Source organism: Ahaetulla prasina, chromosome 2 (genome assembly GCF_028640845.1).
Source record: "Ahaetulla prasina isolate Xishuangbanna chromosome 2, ASM2864084v1, whole genome shotgun sequence".
Classification (NCBI taxonomy): Eukaryota; Metazoa; Chordata; class Lepidosauria; order Squamata; family Colubridae; genus Ahaetulla; species Ahaetulla prasina.
Genome location: NC_080540.1, coordinates 8,728,992 through 8,751,967, shown reverse-complemented (window position 1 = coordinate 8,751,967; position 22,976 = coordinate 8,728,992). Strand labels below are relative to the sequence as shown.

The 22,976-nt window shown below is 43.1% G+C and overlaps 2 protein-coding genes across 8 annotated transcripts in view; both read left to right on the top strand.

The window, feature by feature from the left end:
• The first annotated feature begins 503 nt into the window (after nucleotides 1-503).
• LOC131193112 (zinc finger protein 268-like) overlaps nucleotides 504-22,976 on the top strand; it is a 33,575-nt gene continuing 11,102 nt past the window's right edge. Inside the window, exons 1-2 of one of the 7 annotated variants that reach the window (XR_009153848.1) lie at nucleotides 504-642; nucleotides 3,323-3,454. The gene's annotated coding sequence lies outside the window, so the exon portion shown is untranslated. The other 6 variants (XR_009153847.1, XM_058172958.1, XM_058172963.1 and 3 more) reach the window with 6 other exon arrangements.
• On the top strand, nucleotides 10,595-13,474 carry LOC131189614 (zinc finger protein 84-like; the record flags this gene model as incomplete). Its single annotated transcript, XM_058165809.1, has 1 exon — nucleotides 10,595-13,474. A coding segment is annotated over one exon (1,335 nt), but the record flags the coding sequence as incomplete, so codon positions are not given.

Genomic DNA, 22,976 nt, shown 5'->3' with positions numbered 1-22,976 from the left:
TTGAGCTCATTTGGGATGTTCAGTTTTATAGGTACGCCTCCCTTATTGCTTACGACTCAGTCTTCAAAGCTACGGTTGTGCTAAAAAGACGACTTTAAAGTGTTCCTCAATGTTGTGGCTATCTCAGTTACGTGGGAGTGACACTAGCTTGCACTTGCTGTTGTTGTGTCCCCCAGTCACGGACTCAGCATTTGGAACATTCACAACTGACTTCTAACAAACAAAATGAATTGGGAATTGACAGGAAGCTTCAAGTCACAGTCATGTTACACTGCACTGAGCAGACCATGGTGATTCACTTAATGACCACAGCTAGAACAGATGCTGTAAGTTGGCATGGTTAAGTGATGTCATACTTAATGACCATGCCATTTAGAAATAGACTTGCTGGTCCCAATGGCTGTCAGTAAGTGAGGACTACCTGAATTGGGTTGAATTCGTGATTGATCCAAGTCAATGAGTACATTTCCCTATCGAGTGGATATCTGAATTTGGATCTCACTAGACAGGGAAAAGAAGAACTTGAAAGTTTATGGCTGTGCTGGCTACTGCAAGAGTTCATTGCAGAGTGCAAGTTTTTTTTCCTTGGAAGTGTCTGATGGGAACAACAAAACCCCCAGAAGGCAAGAAAAGGAGGCATGGGTATGAATCTGGGCATAAAAATAATAGTTTGTCATAATTAAAGATTAAGTGTAGAGCACTTAAGTGAATTAAAATATAGATAGAAGACACATTAAAACTAACATCAGAGAAATAGGATTCTTCCTCCTAGATATTTTGGGGAATATTAAAAGAGGCAGAATATTATATTTCCCCAAAGGAGAAATGGAGAAACGTTCTTAAAGGCAGCAGCCTCAGTCTTTTTTAATAGCCCCCAGCAGATTCCTGAAGTCTTTAGAGATGGCCATGAAGAAAGACTGGGCCAGCCTATTAAGAAACAGAACACCTTCACTTCCACAGATGGGATTAAAATTTACACCCCCCTACACCCAAATTCTAAAAACAGTACATGACCTTTAGGAGATAATAAGGTTAACCCGCCAGCATTAGAACAGCAAGAGACATGCTACCCAGGAAGGGATTTTTATGCCATCATGAGTTCCTCATGATGAGAAAAGGAAACCCCACTAAAAGTTTTGGGTTATTTTATTCCAGATTCCTATATACAACAGAGCCCAGAACCAATAGCCACTATCCTCACCATCCATACCTTATTAAATCTGCATTAAAAATGGCATTGTAGGGTGTCCTTCTAAAAAGGTTAGCTTGTAGATTAGCTAGTTATGTGATTTGATGGGCTATTCTATTTTTGCCTTTTGTTTTTTTACAATTTTTTTTGGGGGAGAACATTTCTTCTACCATATAAAGGCAATCAGCCCCTCTTTCTTAGGCTCCATTTTCTAGGCTCTGCTGCATATTTTTCTCTCTCTAACCTAATGGAGACTTCAGTGCAAACAAATTTACAGAAGCACATGGCATTTAGCATTTAGCAGATATAAAATTTCCTCCTTGAGGAATGAAGATCTCTGGTTGGTGCTTTTGGATGCAGCTTTGGTCAGCAAGAGTGAAGCTCTCTTCCCCAAAGTATTTGGCTTGATGGTGCTGCCAATGTCCTAAATCCTTGGGAAGCACAGGAAGTCACTCTTTTAAGTTTTTGGATGTAGAGAGGCTTTGATTTCTACTGAGAGTCACCCCTAAGAAAGCTGATTGTGTAATTTTCTAAAACCTTCACTAACTTTTAAGGCTCAGCAACATAGCTAATCTTCTTAAGATAAGTAGCCTCACATTTCACTATTTCATTTGGCTCTGTTGCAAAAGTCAGTTGCTAGAAGTCAGTAACGATTTGATAGCATTTAATCAGCGAAAGCATCTTGCAAATGACTTAGGTAGAGGCGGGACAGGCGTGTTTTTCTGCTGCTATCAGGACAGGAGGTGGCAGTCAGATAGGCAACATTTATGCCAGAAAAATGCATAATACATAATAAAAGAGTTAAAACCATCGAGTACCATACTGCTAGAGAGGATGGGAGGAGGGAAGAAGCGCAGAGGAACATCCGGATCATTCATGGGCGGAAGGTGGTGTGCAGAGTGGCTTTTGTGCTCTTCCCTGGGTTGAAGCAGCAGCTGGCAGAAGGTAAGATGAGGACAGGTTGGAGAAGAATTCGGAAGCAAGTAGTGCTGTTTGGTTTCTTCCACGGTCTGGAAGCAGAGAAGGACTTGCTGCTGCTGCAGGTTCCTTCCCTCCCCAAATTTAAGCTCACTGGTGCTGCACGCTATGAAATTGGTGGCTGCAGTTTTCTGCTGGTGGGAAGATTTAAAAAGTCTCTTTCAAGACAGGGTTGATGCTTTGGGGATGGCTTCAATTATCAAGAAGTAGATTGTGGTCTACTTTATCAAATACCTTACTGAAATTCCAGTATACTATATCCACAGCATTTTGCTGATCCATTGATTTAGATGATTTCTCATAGAATGAAATAACATTTCTTTGGCATGATATTTTTTCAACAAACTCATGTTGACTTCTGGTTATAAGTTTCCTTGCTCCTAGGTGTTTGCAGATCTGTTGCTTGATTATCTTTTCTAGGATTTTCTCAAGCATTGATGTCAGGTTGATTGGTCTGTAGCTTTGTGAATCCATTTCCCCCCCTTCTTTGAAGATAGGAACTACATCTACCCAAGTCAGGCTGGCAAGGCAGGGTTTAAGTAGCGTCTGTTTATTGCTTACTTATCACTTAGTTTGATACTGAGCACTTTATTGCTGTGAGATTTAAACCCCCCAAATTTGATACTCACAACTCCAAGACAAGTCTGGTTAACAAAATCAACGATTTATTGGAGAAAAATATGACAAGAAAAAAAGAAAAAGTGGTTGCAAGCACAGCCTCTTTCCAAAAGGATTGAGTCCGAAGAGCACAAAAAGCAGTTTTCAAGCTATACATTTTATACACCATCACAATCAACGCCATGCCTAAGAAGCCGTCCCATTTCCCCCTTATTCTTAGATCATCCTTTTAGTTGTTTTACACTTTAAAGGGTCATCTTGACAATTTCCATCCATCCACTAATATCTTTTCTTATTTACTTATAATTTTCACCTTGGGCAGATGTTCCTATCTCCTGATAGCGATTTTTGCCCAAGGCATAAGTTCCTGCTTCCTGGGGAGCTCTTAGCAAGTCATAATACAATTGTCTCCACTGATTACCATTTGTAGTCACTTTGCATAGTCAGGAAACAGAAGTCAGATAGTCTCACACTTTGGTATTACATTTGTTACAATTTATAAAAGAATAAGCTTTATTTATTTCCTTTATTGCTCAGTATCAAACGACCCACTAATGGTGCCTGTGAAGCTGTGACCCAACCCTCAGCCTGAATTCCTCTCTACAAACTAGGTCCCGGCTGACCATGAGGCAGAGGAAGCAACAATACCTACAAGTCCAGAGTTCCAACAATAAAAGCACAGTCCAAGAGTCAAGTCCAAAGTCCACAAGCAATGTGTGAGGTTCAGAGTCCAAAAACATAGTCCAAAGTTCAAGAGACAGGATCCAACAAAGTGGGGAAGGTGCACATCAAAACAAGCATGTGTTCCCAATAAACATAGCATCTGGTTAACTCATCCTTCCCCAGCTTTTTCTTGTGAAGAGGGGTGGGGCTGCTTCGTCTCAAGCCCCCTTCCTGACTTCCTTTGTGCATCTCTCCACTCTCCTTTCCTCACCTCTGCATCAAGCGGGGTGGGTGGGGCAGATGTTCCTAATCAGAGGTGGTCTGGCGCATGTCATCTCTGCTGGCCCTCCGTAGCTGCTCCGCTCCTGCAGGTGGCTCTCTCTCTCTGGTCAGCCACCTCCCCGCATTGCCAAACAGCCTTAGGATTGCCTCATCCTCAGCCCCTGGGCTCTCTACTCATTTGGAGGGGACCATGCCTTCCCCATCAGACAATCTTGGTTCTTCCTCCTCCTCAGAACTGGGATCTGACAAAGCCATGACAATCGGCTCTTTTCCGGTAGTTCACAAGTGCTCGAGGATCTTTGAAAGATGTGGTTCAATAGTTCTGAGATCAGGTCTGCCAGTTCCTTCAGAACTCTGGAATGTAATGAATCTGGTCCTGATGATTTGAATTCATTTAGAATGGACAGGCGATCTCTTACCATTTTCATGCCTATTTTAATTTGTATTCCTAGTCTGTCATTTACATTTCTGTTTTTGGTGGGTTGAACAATTTTTCTTTTTGCACGATAACAGATGCAAATAATGAATTAAGTAGCCCCACTTTCTCCTTGCTGCCAGTCACTTCCTTGTCATCTTCTCCCATTAGCGGACCTATTGTTTCCTTCACTTTTTTCTTGTATTTTACATGTTGAAATTTTGTTTTAAAAATATTTTTGACATTTATGGCAAGTCTTAGTTCATTCTGAGCCTTAGCTTTCCTGATTTCATTTTTGTAGATTCAGGGTAAATGCTGGTATGTCCCTCTTTCCATTTTTATAATTATCCTTTTGTCTTTCAGTTTATCTGACTCTTTTCTTTTAGATTTCTTATTTTTCTTTTTCACTAGTATTGTGCTGGACTGGGCTTTAGGTCACTATAGGAGACCCCTAGTTTCCTCCTCTACCTTTTGGATGACAACGTTGTTATCTAGGTTTGTCAGGAAGGTTTAAGGCAAGATTGGACAGCCATTTGTCTGGAATGGTATAGGGTCTCCTGCCTGAGCAGGAGATTGGTTAAAAGACCACCAAGGCCCCTTCCACTTCTGTTATTCTGTTATGGACTTGCTGTTTCTTGGAAACAAGATTGGACTGAAACTGCCACTGGTCTTTTTTGGGGATTTTTGTTTCTTTGCCTTCATGTCTTGCCAAGAAGCAAGGTGTTTCAGATTGGTGCCGCATCCCTGTATTAACCAGGTTCAACTCTACTTAATCCAGCACTTTTTTAAAAATAGCTATTGAGGAACTTTTGGGATGTTCAGTTGTATATGTAGTTCTCACTTACCACTTCTTCCTTGAGCCTTCCAAATTACTATGGCACTGTAAAAGCAGACATACAACACCTGGTCCACACATTTGTGGTCATCGTAGCACTTGTTCATTGACAGCATGTCAGCAATTCCTGTGGCCATGAAGGTGCAGGAAAAGGAGATGCACCAATTTGGGTACTATTTATTTATTTTATTTATTTATTATTCATATTTGTATACCGCCCTATCTCCCGAAGGACTCAGGGCGGTTCACAGGCAAATAAAACATTTATATACACATTAAAATAACCATGAAAAAACTTATTCTAATGCCAAATTTTTAAATATAAATATAAATATTAAAACCAATTTAAAACCCCTATAAATTTAAAATCTAGGCCAGTCCTGCACAGATGAATAAATGTGTCTTGAGCTCGCGACGGAAGGTTCGGAGGTCCGGAAGTTGACGGAGTCCTGGGGGGAGTTCGTTCCAGAGGGTGGGAGCCCCCACAGAGAAGGCCCTTCCCCTGGGCGTCGCTAGACGGCACTGCCTAGCTGATGGCACCCTGAGGAGTCCCTCTCTGTGAGAGCGCACGGGTCGGTGAGAGGTATTCGGTAGCAGTAGGCGGTCCCGTAGATAACCCGGCCCTATGCCATGGAGCGCTTTGAAGGTGGTTACCAAAACCTTGAAGCGCACCCGGAAGGCCACAGGTAGCCAGTGCAGTCTGTGCAGGATTGGTGTCATACGGGAGCCACGAGGGGCATTCTGAACTAACTGCAGCCTCCGGATGCCCTTCAAGGGGAGCCCCATGTAGAGAGCATTGCAGTAATCCAGGCGAGACGTCACGAGGGCATGAGTGACCGTGCATAGGGCATCCCGGTCTAGAAAGGGGCGCAACTGGCGCACCAGGCGGACCTGGTAAAAAGCTCTCCTGGAGACGGCCATCAAATGGTCTTCAAAAGACAGCCGTTCATCCAGGAGAACGCCCAAGTTGCGCACCCCTTCCATCGGGGCCAATGACTCGCCCCCAACAGTCAGCCGAGGACTCAGCTGACTGTACCGGGATGCCGGCATCCACAGCCACTCAGTCTTGGAGGGATTGAGCTTGAGCCTATTTCTCCCCATCCAGACCCGTACGGCCTCCAAGCACCGGGACAACACTTCGATAGCTTCGTTGGGGTGGCCCGGTGTGGAAAAGTACAGCTGGGTGTCATCAGCGTACAGCTGGTACCTCACACCGAAGCCACTGATGATCTCACCCAGCGGCTTCATATAGATGTTGAACAGAAGGGGCGAGAGGATCGACCCCTACGGCACCCCACAAGTAAGGCGCCTCGGAGCCGACCTCTGCCCCCCTGTCAACACCGTCTGCGACCGATCGGAGAGATAGGAGGAGAACCACCGATAAACGGTGCCTCCCACTCCCAATCCCCCCAACTGGCGCAGCAGGATACCATGGTCGATGGTATTGAAAGCCGCTGAGAGGTCTAATAGGACCAGGGCAGAGGAGTAACCCCTATCCCTGGCCCTCCAGAGATCATCCACCAACGCGACCAAAGCCGTCTCCGTACTATATCCGGGCCGGAAGCCGGACTGGAACGGGTCTAGATAGACAGTTTCATCCAGGTGTAAGGGAAGCTGATATGCCACCATACTCTCTACAACCTTCGCCGCAAAGCGAAGGTTGGAGACCGGACGATAATTACCTAAAACAGCCGGGTCCAGGGAAGGCTTTTTGAGGAGGGGTCTCACCACTGCCTCTTTCAAGGTGGCCGGGAAGACTCCCTCCACCAAGGAAGCGCTCGTAATTGCCTGGAGCCAGCCTCGTGTCACCTCCTGAGTGGCCAGCACCAACCAGGAGGGGCACGGGTCCAGTAAACACGTGGTGGCATTCAACCTACCCAACAACCTGTCCATGTCCTCGGGAGCCACAGGGTCAAACTCATCCCATAAAATGTCACCAAGACCACCCTCAGCCGTCTCACCCGCGTCACTGCAATTTTGGTCCAGACCATCCCGAAGCTGAACGATTTTATCGTATAGATAACGTTAAACTCCTCAGCACGTCCCTGCAACGGGTCATCCCGCTCCCCCTGGTGTAGGAGGGAGCGAGTCACCCGAAACAGGGCGGCTGGGCGGTTATCTGCCGATGCAATGAGGGAGGAGGCGTAGCTACGCCTCGCTTCCCTCAATGCCACTAGGTAAGCCCTAGTATAGGACTTCACTAGTGTCTGATCAGCTTCCGAACGGCTAGACCTCCAGGAACTCTCTAGGCGTCTTCTCCGGCGCTTCATCCCTCTCAGCTCCTCGGAGAACCAAGGAGCCGGTTGGGACCTGCGCCGGGTCAGAGGCCGCAAAGGCACGACACGGTCTAAGGCCCCCACCGCGGCCCGTTCCCAGGCCGCAACAAGTTCCTCAGCCGAGCCGTGAGCCAGACCCTCAGGAAATGGCCCAAGCTCCGTCCGGAACCCCTCCGGGTCCATCAGGCGCCTGGGACGGAACCAACGTATCGGCTCCGTCTCCCTGCGGTGGTGAATGGCGGTCAGAAAGTCCAGGCGAAGAAGAGAGTGATCTGACCATGACAAAGGTTCAATGACTATTTCCTTCAAGTCCAGATCTCTCGACCACTGACCAGAGACAAAAATCAAGTCCAGAGTGCCACCCCCAATGTGAGTAGGGCCATCAACTACTTGGGTCAGGTCCAAGGCCGTCATGGAGGCCGTGAACTCCCGAGCTGCCATCAATGACGAGCCGGAAGATGGCAAGTTAAAGTCCCCCATGACTAAAAGTCTGGGGGTCTCAACTGCCACCCCAGCCAGCACCTCCAGGAGCTCGGGCAGGGCAGCTGTCACGCAGCAAGGAGCCAGGTACGTGATCAGCAAACCCATCTGACACCTATGACCTCATCTCACAAAAAGGGATTCGCACCCGGCAATCTGAGGTACAGTGGTCTCCCTCGGCTCTAGACTCTCTCTAATCACAACCGCCACCCCCCCACCCCTACCCTGAGCCCTCGGCTGATGGAATGCACGGAAACCCAGCGGGCACATCTCAACAAGGGGCACGCCCCCTTCCGTGCCCAGCCAGGTTTCCGTAACGCCTATGAGGTCCGCGGCGCCCCCCTGAATAAGGTCGTATATTACTAATCATGATGCACAGATTTGATGCATGGGTGAAATCTAAAAATTTTCCCTTCTGGTTCTGTAGGCCTGGCTTAATCGGTGGGCGTGGCTTGGTGGTCAGATGACTGGGTGGGCATGGCCAATAACAATAAATAATAAAAATAATAAAATATAAAAAACAATAAGAGGTACCAAAACCCAACTTTCACACTTTACATACACACACAACACAACAGACAAACACACACACACATACACAGAATACCACATACAGCTTTCTGAGATTTTGTGTATTTGTGTAGTTAGAATGAAACACTACAGAAACACACCAAATCTCAGAAAGCTGCAGAAATATTTTATTTTATTATTTTATTTTATTTTTTAAGGTTTGTGGACTTCAATTCCCAGAGTTCCTCAGCCAGCAAAGCCAGCCAGCATTAGTTGCTCAGTGATGAAATAGATTAGCTAAGCAACTGATTCTGTCTCGTGCTGAAAGTGAAACTGGGCTTTCGGGCTGGGAAAAAAGCCATACGTTGGATCAGTAATCAGGTAAGTGCCTTAGAATCTCTTAAAGGGAGGTTTTCTACATGTTTTCTACAGAAACCATGTTTTTTAAGGTTCTGCTGAACCTTAGGAACTCAGGTGAGATCGGCAGAGGAGCCTTTTAAAAAAATTTTTTTTAAAGTTTAAAAGCTCTGCCGATCCCAGCTGAGCGGCGGGATCTTCAAAGGCCTTTTTTTAATTTTTAAAGGCATGTTTTGGCTGAAGAAAAACCTGCTTTTAAAAGTAAAAAAAACCCCCCTCTTGTTGTGTCTTGCCCGCCCTCAGAGCAGCCGGGGCCTTCTTACCTGCTCCCGCACACTGAGGAATGTATGCCTCCCGGTCCCAGTCCTGGCTCCATGCCCACACAAACTGCAGAAGGAGAATCTCCCTGCCCCAGCCCTGACTCCATGCCCAGGCAAACGGAGCAGCTAGACCCTCCCCTCCTCCACAGCAGGTGAGCCTGAGGAGGTTTACTCCCAGAACAGCTGATTGGTGTGACCTCGCATCAGAAGATTGGAGGCGGAGGCTACAGAGGGAAGGGAGGGGCAGGCCTTAATGAGTGCTGAGTCATGGTGCCACACCCCATGGCCTATATAAAGGAGCTACTTTCTGGCAGTCTCTGAGTCAGGCAAAAAGTCAAACTTATCTTGCTGAAGTCACTTACTGGTCTCCTGCCTGCTCTGAGGACTTTGCTAGGACTTTGGACAGAGCTGCAGAGGCACGCCTGATTCGGATTTCCCGGACCCAGCCGTCAGCGGAGGAGTGGGACACGACACCTCTGCTGATGGTGCGGCTCAGCAGAGGCAGGGGGGGCAGGGCCAGGGATTTTTGCCACCGGTTCTCCGAACCAGCAGCCGCCATCGCTACTGGATGGGGTGAGCCGGTCCGAACCGGGAGCATTTCACCCCTGATTTGATGGTTTCAGCATCCCACACTCATGATCCCCATTTATGACCTTCCCAGCTAGTCTGACAATCAGTGGAGATCCCAGCAGGAATTTGCAAGTCATAGTCATGTGAAATTCCCTTTAACGACCCACAGCTATTTGCTTAACAGCTGCAGAGCATCAGATTTAAGTTGGCACTGTGATGTGACATCATGCTCATGATCGGGCTGCTTAGCGACACAAATGCCAGTCACAATTGCGCTCACAAAGTGAGGACTGCTTTAATTGGGATTTCACCTACGTCATTATTTTATTATTTTGTTTTATTATTTGCTAAATTTTAATTGCGGCCAATTTGAATAAGTTTTTTAGTGGTATTTTAATAGTATTTATTTTGTAATAGTACTGTCATTTTATCTGGCTGTAAACCGCCCTGAGTCCCTAGGGAGAAGGGCGGTATAAAAATTTAAATAATAAATAAATAAATAAAATAAATAAATTATAAACAGTATTTTCTGCCCTTAAGAGCTGAGGACTTCCATGGGCAAAACTGGTGCTTCAAATCTTGCAGCAGCTTTAGGCATCATTTCATCAATTAAAGCCCCACATCTCTAAAGTTAGCTTGGATGGTTTGTAACCATTTTCGGACATTTTTCAGGCTTGAAAGACATGGATTTTCCTCATATATACATTTGTAGGCACCTGTAGTTCTCTCTGTATGCATATATCTGCAATTATATAATTTATATCCAGCACTTCCAGATATATTTTTTGATAACCTTTTGCAGTGCTAAGAATTTGCGATTGATCCAAGTCAACTAGGGAATTTCATGATTGAATGGATATTTTAAATTGAATCTTGGTAGTCTTCCATCTGTCAAATGAATCATAATTAATGTAAGAGTTAATTCTAGCATTGTCACGTTTGCTTTTATTTGTAATGTATACTTGTTTCTTTTTTTCACATCTTCTGCAACCTTTTTATACACAATTAAATTTTTCTTTCAATCTTATATAGACAATGGAGATAGAAATAAGAGCACTCTGGACAACTGAGAATAACAAGCAACATTGAAAGGGAAAATAAATCAAGCCAGAAACCAAAATATTTTCCATTTTGCATAGAAGAGAAGAGAAACCTTTTGAATGCCCTATCTGTGGCAAAAGTTTCAGTCGCAATAACAGCCTGGTGAACCACCAGAGGACTCACACAGGAGAGAAACCTTTTGAATGTCCTAATTGTGGCAAATGTTTCAGTCGGAATTCAAGCCTGGCGATACACAAAACAACTCACACAGGACAGAAACCCTTTGAATGTTCTGATTGTGGGAAAGGTTTCTGTAAGAATTCAAGCCTGGCGACACACAAAACAACTCACACAGGACAGAAACCCTTTGAACGTTCTGATTGTGGGAAAGGTTTCTGCAAGAATTCAAGCCTGGCGACACACAAAACAACTCACATAGGAGAGAAACCCTTTGAATGTTCTGATTGTGGGAAAGGTTTCAGTCAGAATTCAAGCCTGGTGATTCATCAGAGGACTCACACAGGAGAGAAACCCTTTGAATGTCCTGATTGTGGGAAAAGTTTCATTAGAAATTCACATCTAGTGAGACACCAGAGCACTCACACAGGAGAGAAACCTTTTGAATGTCCTGATTGTGAAAAACGTTTCAGTCAAAATTCCAATCTGGTGATACACCAGAGGACTCACACAGGAGAGAAACCCTTTAAATGTCCTGATTGTGGGAAAGGTTTCGATAGAAATTCCCGCCTCATTAGCCACCAGAGGGTTCACATAGAAGGGATACTTTTTGAATGTCTTTATTGTGGGAAATGTTTCAGTCACAATTCCAACCTGGTGTTACACCAGAGGAGTCACACAGGAGAGAAACCCTTTGAATGTGCTATCTGTGGGAAACAGTTCAGTCACAATTCCAACCGGCTGAAACACCAGAGGATGCACATAGAAAAGAAATCATATGAATGTCCTGATTGTGGGAAAAATTTCAGTTGCAATTCTAGACTGCTGACACACCAGAGGACTCACTCCAGAGAAAAAACATATCAGTGTCCACATTGTTTGAAAAGTTTCCTTTGGAATTCTGAGCTCGTGAAACACCAGAGGATTCACACAGGAGTGAAACCTTTTGAATGTCCTGATTGTGGGAAAAATTTCAGTCAGAGTTCCAGCCTGGTGAGACACCTGACGACTCACACAGGAGAGAAACCATACGAGTGTCCAGAATGTGGGAAAGATTTCAGTACTAGGTCTAGCCTCTTAAATCATGTGCTTATACACACAGGGGAGAAACCATTTAAGTGCCCTGAGTGTGGACGGTGTTTCAGGAAACATTCCACTCTTATCACACACAAGAAAATCCACATGAGGCCCAAAGTGATGAGTGTAGAGAAGTCTTGAATTTTATTTCTAATGTCCCATTGTAAGTCTGGCTGAGTAATCGACTCCTTAATTTGACTACAAAGACTTTCCCTGATTTTTTGTAGTCAAATATGTCATGGTATTAGACAGGAAGGATGAAAAAAATGGGTTATTACATATTAGTTTGATAATGGCTACCTCGCCACCAGCAGCAGAAGTTGCTAGAAATTTATTTTTTCAGAAATTATGTTTTTTTTTAAAAAAAAAATGGAAGCTTTATTTCCCTTTTGTATCATGATAAATGATAGAAATGCCATGTGTGGTTCCTCATATAATGAGAAAATGAGAAAAGAAGCAGAAGGGTTTCAAAGTCTTTTCTTAACAGTTCCAGGAATTCAGTGCACCAAGCATGTCTATTCAGATTTTGTCAAGAATGTGGCATGCAAGTTGAAGAAAAATATGAACAGCAAATATAATTGGGGAAATTTGGGGCAGTGACAAAAGCAGTGTGAAATTTCAGATGTAAAGGTGGTTCTGCCCTGCAGGTGACCTTCATGAAGAAGAGCTATAGCAGTGGTAGTCAACCTGGCCCCTACCGCCCATTAGTGGGCGTTCCAGTTTTCATGGTGGGCGGTAGATGTTTTGTCCGATACTGAAGCACTTTCTTTTAATTTAATTGACTTTTTAAAAAAAATTTGTAACATTATTTAAAAACATTTTCATTAGGTTTTCATAAAATTCTCCGTGACAATTAAAATTTCTGAAAATATACTATTTGTATCACCTGCACATGTTTAGTTCATGTTACATAAGTGAAACTAAATGGCGCTATAATGCGACCGCAAATAAAAGAGGCTTGTCCCAGAATAGCTCATGCATCTCCCCCCCACAGGGCCCAGCTGTAACAGACAAGCAGAGCTAGTAGCTGGCGCCCCCCCCCAAACCCAATCCACGATACACGAGAGGCATGTGCAGATGATGATACACGGCGCATTACTGTGGAACTGGTGGGCGGTTAGAAAATTTTACTACTAACAAAGATACAAAAGTGGGCGGTAGGTATAAAAAGGTTGACTACCCCTGAGCTATAGGAATATTGAATTGAGAAGAAAAGGGATTGTGGTTTTGAGCACCAGATCTCCAGGTTTATTTGCAACTCCTGCTGTGATCTTTGCTTGGAGGAGCCTCCTTGTTAGCCTTCAATGGCTGGTGAGTGAGAGTGCACCAAGAGGCTGATACTTTTTTTTTTTTGGATTTTTTTTAATTTTTTTTGAAGCAAACCACATATAGTATACTTTTGGAACAAAAATATCAGCCAAGTACATAGTCAAACCGAATTCCATTTTTCACCACCCTCTTGTATACTTTTTAAAATGTATTTCCCTTCCCCCCTTTTTAATTTCACTATTTGCATATCTCTAATACAAAATTTAATCTAACCCTCTGTCCTGAATTTAACTCTTTAATCAAGTCTAGCCCCCCCTTTTTTTGCCCCCCTTCTTGTCTCTCCCATCTAAATTAAAACCCTATATTCCCAATTACAAGTTTCTTTCTTTTCAGTCTTTATATCATCAACATCTATAATTCCATTACGTTTCCATAAACACATTTTTAAAAAAATGGAAGCTTTATTTCCCTTTTGTATCATGATAAATGATAGAAATGCCATGTGTGGTTCCTCATATAATGAGAAAATGAGAAAAGAAGCAGAAGGGTTTCAAAGTCTTTTCTTAACAGTTCCAGGAATTCAGTGCACCAAGCATGTCTATTCAGATTTTGTCAAGAATGTGGCATGCAAGTTGAAGAAAAATATGAACAGCAAATATAATTGGGGAAATTTGGGGCAGTGACAAAAGCAGTGTGAAATTTCAGATGTAAAGGTGGTTCTGCCCTGCAGGTGACCTTCATGAAGAAGAGCTATAGCAGTGGTAGTCAACCTGGCCCCTACCGCCCATTAGTGGGCGTTCCAGTTTTCATGGTGGGCGGTAGATGTTTTGTCCGATACTGAAGCACTTTCTTTTAATTTAATTGACTTTTTAAAAAAAATTTGTAACATTATTTAAAAACATTTTCATTAGGTTTTCATAAAATTCTCCGTGACAATTAAAATTTCTGAAAATATACTATTAGTATCACCTGCACATGTTTAGTTCATGTTACATAAGTGAAACTAAATGGCGCTATAATGCGACCGCAAATAAAAGAGGCTTGTCCCAGAATAGCTCATGCATCTCCCCCCCACAGGGCCCAGCTGTAACAGACAAGCAGAGCTAGTAGCTGGCGCCCCCCCCCAAACCCAATCCACGATACACGAGAGGCATGTGCAGATGATGATACACGGCGCATTACTGTGGAACTGGTGGGCGGTTAGAAAATTTTACTACTAACAAAGATACAAAAGTGGGCGGTAGGTATAAAAAGGTTGACTACCCCTGAGCTATAGGAATATTGAATTGAGAAGAAAAGGGATTGTGGTTTTGAGCACCAGATCTCCAGGTTTATTTGCAACTCCTGCTGTGATCTTTGCTTGGAGGAGCCTCCTTGTTAGCCTTCAATGGCTGGTGAGTGAGAGTGCACCAAGAGGCTGATACTTTTTTTTTTTTTGGATTTTTTTTAATTTTTTTTGAAGCAAACCACATATAGTATACTTTTGGAACAAAAATATCAGCCAAGTACATAGTCAAACCGAATTCCATTTTTCACCACCCTCTTGTATACTTTTTAAAATGTATTTCCCTTCCCCCCTTTTTAATTTCACTATTTGCATATCTCTAATACAAAATTTAATCTAACCCTCTGTCCTGAATTTAACTCTTTAATCAAGTCTAGCCCCCCCTTTTTTTGCCCCCCTTCTTGTCTCTCCCATCTAAATTAAAACCCTATATTCCCAATTACAAGTTTCTTTCTTTTCAGTCTTTATATCATCAACATCTATAATTCCATTACGTTTCCATAAACACATTTTTAAAAAAAAAACATTAATCTTGATTTTATCAAAAGAAAAACAAAAAGAAAAAAACAAAATAATACTAGCTAACATTCATTATTTCAAAAGATCTCTTGTGTATTTAATTCTCATCTCTTTCATATTTCCAAACAATCTCTTATATATTTAATTCTCATCACTTTAGAATAGAATAGAATAGAATAGAATAGAATAGAATTTTATTGGCCAAGTGTGATTGGACACACAAGGAATTTGTCTTGGTGCATATGCTCTCAGTGTACATAAAAGAAAAGATACGTTCATCAACATCATTAGTATTTCAATCTTAACCTATATTAGTTCCCTTCTTGTTTCTCTTTAAAGTCCTTGCTTTAACAGAATATATCCTATATTTCAGTAAATTCTGCCTATTTCCATAGCTTCAATATCAGTCATTTCTTTATCAATGAAGATTTTAAAGTTTATTATTCTCAAGCTTGTATTAAAAAAAAGCAAAAGTAAAAAGGAGCAAATATTTCTCTTATTTCAAAAAGTTTCATGCTTATACTTGTATATTCTCATCTCTTAGAAGTTTTAATTTTAAACTGTTTCAATTCAACATTTATTCACTTAAAATTCCATATTTTCTTAGATTATCCTATATTTCTGTTAAATCTCCTTTCTTCCTCTTCCCCTTTCTTTATATCTCTAACAACCTCTGTTTGGTCATTTAAATTTATATTTTAACCTCATAAATTCTTTATTCACTGTCACTGCTAAAAACAGCTCTAGTTTATTCTAAATCATTATTTTCCATCGAGTCTTACAGTTATTTTTTATATTCCTTGCTTGAAGATCACTTGTGTGTTTCTCTTGTTTTTAGTTGTTCTCTGCTTCATTCTTTGAAGTTGTAGCTCTTATTCTTGTGAAGGTCAAACAGCTTGTTGATAGAAAGCTCCTTTGAAATTCTCACCATTCTTATCTCAGTCATAAAAGTTTTCAACAATGACCAAGTGCTTGTAATTCCTCTTCTGCCTTTCGATGTCCACAATTAGCAAAACTATCCATTTTGTTTCCTTTAGTTAGGGCTGCACCTTGTTTTGTTTCAGCTTATTTTGCCCTTTTTCCAATTTATCCCATTTAAAATCCATGACTTCAATTTAATAATTTGCTTAGTTCAAATCCATAAAGAGTAGAGGAAATCGGAGATGTTCCATCCAAGTCCAATTTCCCCCCCTTTTTTTTTCCCTGTTTATATTCATTAATCAATTATTAAAAATTTCCAGATTGTCCAAATTCCAGCTTCAGTTATAAATTCTATTTTTCTCTTTTTGTTTAAAGGCTCTAGATTTCAATTTCAAAGCCAAAATTTTGTCAGGTCTTTGGGTACTGTTTCCATTTCTTTTAATCAATTGTGTTAACAGTCCTTGTCAATTTAGCTGCTATTCCAGGGTTTTGTAGGTTTGTTGCAAAAATCAGTTTTGAAATGCCTCACCATGAGTTGATGTTCACTCACCCGCCTTCAATATTTTGTCCAATTGACCGCTTCAACCTCCTGCACAATCTTTGTGGCCGTCCAGACTTTGGCAGCTTGTAATGGCTGCGGTACCTCATCGCTGGGTCAAAGGATGAAAGGCCGGTGCTGCAGGGAATTTGCAACTTACCTGTTCGCTCCGGCGGTTCCTTCTTTCTTCGCTGTCCCTGCAGGACAACTATGGTCCATTACGGACCCCCATAACGATGGGATTTTTGCGCTCCCCCCGGAGCTCCCAGGGTTCATGTCCATCTCGTTGCGACACTGGCCTCGTCGTGACACTCCTCCAATAGGCTGAATTTTTTTTTGATTTTTTTTGATTTTTTTAAAAACATACAAAGACATCTTCCATTCAAATTTCAATGCAATGTGTCAGTGTGTGAATTACATTTTTTGTGCAAACAACAATTATCATTAACTTATTTAATCATCCATTTTATCATCTAACTAATCAAATATTTTAATCAATTAATTTCTGAATAGTCATTCTGGAACAATATTTTGTATTATCATCCTATTTTATCCATTTTAAAACAATTATATCATTCATTTATATCCAATTCATTATCATCAATAATTTTTAACTTATTAAAAACAGAAATCTTTATCATAATTTCCTTTCTAACCATTGGTAAAATAAGTCCCATACTTTATAAAATCGCTTATCTTCCTGTTCTCTAATTACAAACGTCAATTTACTCATTTCTGCACAGTCCATTATTTTCTTAATAATTTCATCTTGCAATGGCAATTTCTCATTTTTCCAATTCCTTGCAAATACAATTCTAGCTGCTAAACATATGACGAATGATTATGTTGTGGTTCGCCAGCAGCCTGCAGAGCTGACAGCTGAGTCAGACAGTGATGAGGCTGAGGAAGAACATGGGCCAGTCCTGGAGGCTGGCGAAGGCCTGGATGAGGGCTCTGTGTCAGAGGCAGAGATGGGGCCAGGTTCATTGGGGAGTGATGTGCAGACTCCGAAACCTCCAGAGGCTGACAGTAGTGAGGCAGAGGAACAGGAGGAGCCTGTTCTTAGTACACGCATGAGAAGAGCTGCCAGAAGGCAAGAGCAGCTCAAGCAAAGAGGACGACTTGGGAGTAGGGCCAATAGATGATTGGCCCTTTCCATAAGGCTTAAAATTAAAAGACCAGCAAAGGCTCTTGGGCTCTTTTGTCGTGTCCCACTCCTCCTCTGACGGCCGGGTCGGGGAAGTCCGTATCAAGCGTGGCTGCAAAGCCTCTGCAGCTTTGCCAAAGTTCTGTCAGAGTTCTCAGGGCAGGCAGGAGACCAGGATGTGACTTCAGCAATCCAAGTTAGACTTTGCCTGACTCAGAGAATGCCAGAAAGCAGATCCTTTATATAGGCCATGGGGTGTGGCTCCATGACTCAGCACTTATCCAGGCCTGCCCCTCCCTTCCTTTTGCTGACATCGCCTCTCCATTCTCCAGAAGCGTGGATCTATCCATTGCATCGTTTTGTCCCCAGCTGCCGGTAATCCCAGCTCTTGGCTGGCTTCAGGCGCACATGCTATCAGAAGGAGGTTTGTTTGCTCGGTTTGTCCGGGCATGGTGCCAGGGCTGGGGGCTGGAGGCATGCCAGGACATTCTTCTGTACTATCAGTCTCTGGCTGAGATAGCAGGAGATGAGAAGCGCCTGGCTGCGGCAAGGGGGGGGGGGCAGCGAGGCACAACATCTTTGTCGGAAAACAATGTTGATAGACTTGTTTCTTGTCTTGCTGCATTTATTTTTTGTCGGCATCTTCTGCTTCTGAACTTTTGCCAAGAAAAGCCTTTGGCAGTTTGCCACAATAGACCAAGGTTGGTGATAAGACTGAAGAATTTGGGTTATGAAGAATTTGTTTTGATTTAGTTTGGACTATGCTGAGAATGAGTTAATTCTCAGCTGTTCTAATAAAGGCTGTTTGTTTTTGAACTGTTTGCGTCTAATACTATCTACTTGGGCCTGGGTCACAACAGATTACAGGAATTGGATAAGTTTCAAGTAATAAAAAGGACCAGGGGAGACATGATAGCAGTATTCCAGTATTTGAAGGGCTGCCACAAAGAGAAGGCAGTCAATTTATTTTCCAAAGCACCAGAGGGCAGGACAAGAAACGAATATTGGGAAGCAATCTCAGTAGTTTTTTGGGAGTTCCTGAATTAAAAGGGAATCACTAAAATATACATTGGGGTTATTTTATTACAGCTTCCTCTATGCAACAGACCTTCAAGCCAATAGCTGAAGCGGCTACTATCACCATCCATACCTTAAAAAACTTCAAACACTGGACTAGCTCCTAATATCCAAATCCTTTAGCAATTGTATATTTTCTTCTTTTGATTTAGAACATACTCTCCTTCTCACAGTTCCTTTATTTCTACTCCAAAATAGTTTCTCTAGATACTTGTAATTTTGAGGCACATAAAAATGTTACATGTTTTTACCACATCAACTGTAAAAACTTTCTGGAGGAACATCTTTGTTTGCTCTTTCAGACCTCCTTGGTGCTTCACTGAAATCTTAGTTTCTAAACGTTTCTCTTACCTACATTCTGACCCTGAGCTAATCCTGGATTTTTGTTCAGCGTGCCTGTGTGAATGCTCATCCACTGGAGACTCATAACAAGCATTACAATTTTAGAATTGGCATGTACCTGTTTCCAATTGTCATGTTCTGAAAAATTTATAGAACATGAGATAACATTTTTGTGTCCATCTGTAAATCTATATGCCTTTGAGTCTGATAGATAGCCTATAAATTTTAATTTCCTTGCATTTGGTTGTCTTGACTCCTAATTGCCTTGGGAATGGGCACCCACGCATTGCTCCCAAAGATCCTTAAAAGTGCCAAAGATGGTTGTCTTCCATAGAACATGTATCGAGTTTGATTAATTGCTGAACTCCATAGTCTATTGACCAAATATTGGCAGTTAACATTTCCTCACCCCAATACGGATTAATCATTCCTGCATCATCTGCTAGTAATGCATCTTTCATAGTCTGTAATCCACCATTCCTGCATTCAGTAACTACATTCTCTGCTGGAATATAGGGTTTCATTCTTCTATGTGTTATGTCTTTCTTCCTGAACCACTGCTGAAACCTATTAGACATGAACTCTGTACCTCTGTTTATAGTTGACATATCCTTTGACTGTACCTCCTCTACAAACATTTGTTGTTGTTAGTTGCGAACTTGTGTCCGACCCATCACGACCCCATGGACAACGTTCCTCCAGGCTTTCCTGTCCTCTACCATCTTCTGGAGTCCATTTAAGCTCATGCCTACTGCTTCAGTGACTTCATCTAGCTACCCACTGCTTAAATGGTTTGAGACATTAATAATTACCAAAGCAAATTTGGCCACTCCTATTGATAGTGATAGAGCAGACATTTCAAATTCAAGGCCTGTGGAACAGTGAGCGGATGGCCCCCACCCCCTTGGCCCTGGCCCAGCCTGGCTGGGCACTCCCCCTGCGTGTGCACACAGGAGGCGGCGAGTGCATGGGGTCTGGAGGTGGCCAGCAGCAGTTGCAACTGATTGACATCACCCCATCTGGCCCCATCTTGCCCAGCCTCACAAAAACAATTGCCGGGGTTGGGGGGAGGCGCCAACCAACTTACAGTGGTGGCGGAATGCAGAAGCTATCGGGTGGTGATGGTGCTGGGCAAGCAGCAGAGGCTTTTGATCAAGAACCACAGGTGGAAACTTTAGATTCAGCTCTGTCCTTGTCTTCTGGAGATAAAATTGTTCTAGGAGAGCTCTCCTACCATTACAATGAGGCAAGCCATTGCTGCCACATTTGGGAATCTGTGGTGCCTGTGCTGCTGAGGGAGAGCAAAACCTCAGGCAGGGCAGGCTTGGGCCTAATTTTTTACTCAGTAAACAATTCAGAGGCTTCATTTAGATCCCACCACCACTGCACCACTTTTGCCCACTACCAAAATCAGCTCTCACATGGCCAGAATCATATTGCACAGGTATGGAGGGGGGTCTAAATGACCACAGCCTCCTGCTCACTCTATCTTAGCTTGCCTGTGGTTGCAACAGAGCAGGCAGCCATGCGGAGCATTGGAATTGTGTGCCTCCTGTTATGTATTTGAATTATTGGAGGGAATTTTGGACGGGAAAAAGCACATTTCTGATTGGCTGGTGCCTCAGCCCAAATGTGACTTATAAGGAGGACAGTTCTGCTATTTCATTTGCTGGGTTCTCACAATAAACTTAAGAGCTGTTGTCACCAATGACTGTCTCCTGTCTCCTCATTGCCTGACTTAACATTGGCGACAAGGGTGGGATGAGGTTGGCAGTGAGACCGGAAAAGAGCTGATTTGGAAATTAGCTTAGAACCCAGCCAGTTATAGGGCGGCCACATAGAAACAAATCGAAATGACTAACTACATGCTGCCAGCGCCATCTGACCTTGGCTTGTTTTGAGTGTTTCCTCGAGGCCAACGAGTTGCAAGGGGTATCGGACAATCGGAAGCGCGCATACTTCTTGAGCCATTGCGGGCCAGAAGTATTTGATGCCGAATTGTTATCGGAGCCAACACCCGTCCAATCGCTGCCCTGGCCAGTGTTACAGACGACGCTCAGAGTGCTTTAAGCTCCGGTGCCATCGAAGTTCGTGCAGAAATATGAACTCTGACAGAGAGTCCAATGCGAAGGTAAATCGATCAGTGTCTACATGGCTGCCTTAAGAAAAGCAGCCATTCACTGCAAATATAGGGACCTCGAGGACTCTCTTTTAGAACAGCTCATTTGCGAAGTAACGGACATTCTTTTGCAGAGGCGGCTCCTCGCCAAAATTAACCTGACACTCAATATTGCCCTGGATGGAGCCAGAGCACATGAACTTTCCACTAAAGCTGCTGAAACATTACAGAGACCAACGTTGTCAAGTACACCCCCTAAAGCGACACTAGTCCACAGTGAGGAAATCCAGTCTGAGTGTGACGGCGAGAGCAAGGAAGAAGTTTTCCAAACGGGGCAACCAGAAAGAAATGACCTGGGGAGGTCATCAACAGAGACAAAATTGTCGGTTTAAAGAAGCCATCTGCCGTAGATGTGACAGAAAAGGGCATCTAGCACATGTGTGTTGAGCTCTCCAGCCATGCCACCAAAAGTCCAGAGCTGAATGTAAACCAGCCTATCAGCAGAATCCAAACTCTGTGAAACGGCCAGCTATTGGCTCAAACAAAAAGGGCGCGAAGTCCAACCACACCACAGTTCGAGTTGGCCAAGCCTCAACAAAACCAGAAAAAAAGATTTTTACAAGAGCCTGCATAGTAGGGGTGCCGTGTAAAATGGAAGTTGATACCGGATCATCGATCACTATCATGTCCTGGGACACCAAAGACCTTCCAAGTGTCGCGAAATGCCAATTGCAACCTCAGAGACTAAGAGTCCAGGATTATCAAGGAAACCAGATCCCTGTCCGAGGCATCACCACAGTTCGAGTAAAGTATGGACAATATAAGAAATCGCTACCAGTCACCATCGAAGATGAACATTTGCCTAGTTTACTAGGTCTCTATTGGTTCCGGGCCTTTGGGATGGGCATCACAGGAGTCTACAGTGTTGAAGGCGACCTGAGGGAGGAGCTGCTCCAGGAATTTGAAGATGTATTCCGGGACAGCCTGGGCAAGTATGTGGGGACCCCCATTTCATTTAATTTAGATCCAAAAATAGCTCCGATTCAGCTCAAGGCCAGCAAGGTTCCTTTTGCCCTAAAACCTAAAATTGAAAAAGAACTAGACAAGCTACTGCAACAGGGCATCCTGATTCCGGTCGACCATGCAAAGTGGGAGACACCTATAGTCACACCAGTTAAACCAGACGGATCTGTCCGCGTTTGTGCCGATTACAAGGCAACACTGAATAAGGCATTGCAGAAAAGCGCATACCCTGTCCCCATAGTCCAACATTTGCTGCATTTGCTGGGACCAGGGCAAATTTTTGCAAAATTGGATTTAGCTCAGGCATACCAGGAGTTGCCTGTAGATAAAACCACAGCCGAGGCACAGACAATAGTAACACACAGGGGTGCATTTAAGTGCACCAGACTCCAATTTGGGGTCAGCTTAGCTCTTCGACTGTTCCAGAATCTCATGGAACTTTTATTGCAGGGTCCCTATTTTGATGATGTTTTGGTGTTAGCTAGTGACTTGGAGGAACTACGGGAAAACTGCGAAGAGTGCTGACCATTTTCAGAGCTATTGGACTTAAAGTCAAGCTCAACAAATGCCAAATTGGCATGCCCTCAGTCGAATTTTTAGGATATCGAATAGATAAGGCTGGTATCCATCCAACAGAGAGCAAGGTGGGGGCAATTCGGAAGGCACCCCCTCCAAAAAACAAAGCGGAGCTAACAAGCCTTTTTAGGACTATTGAACTTTTATGTGGTCTTTTTAAAAGACAAGACAACTGTGGCCGAACCATTGCTGGCCGAACCTTTTATTTATTTATTATTATTTATTTATTTTATCACATTTATATACCGCCCTATCTCCCTAGGGACTCACAGGCAAGTAAAAAAGTACATATAAATACAGACTAAAATAACAGTTAAAAAACTTATTCTACATGGCCGAATTATTAAAAAGCAATATAAATAATAAAACCCA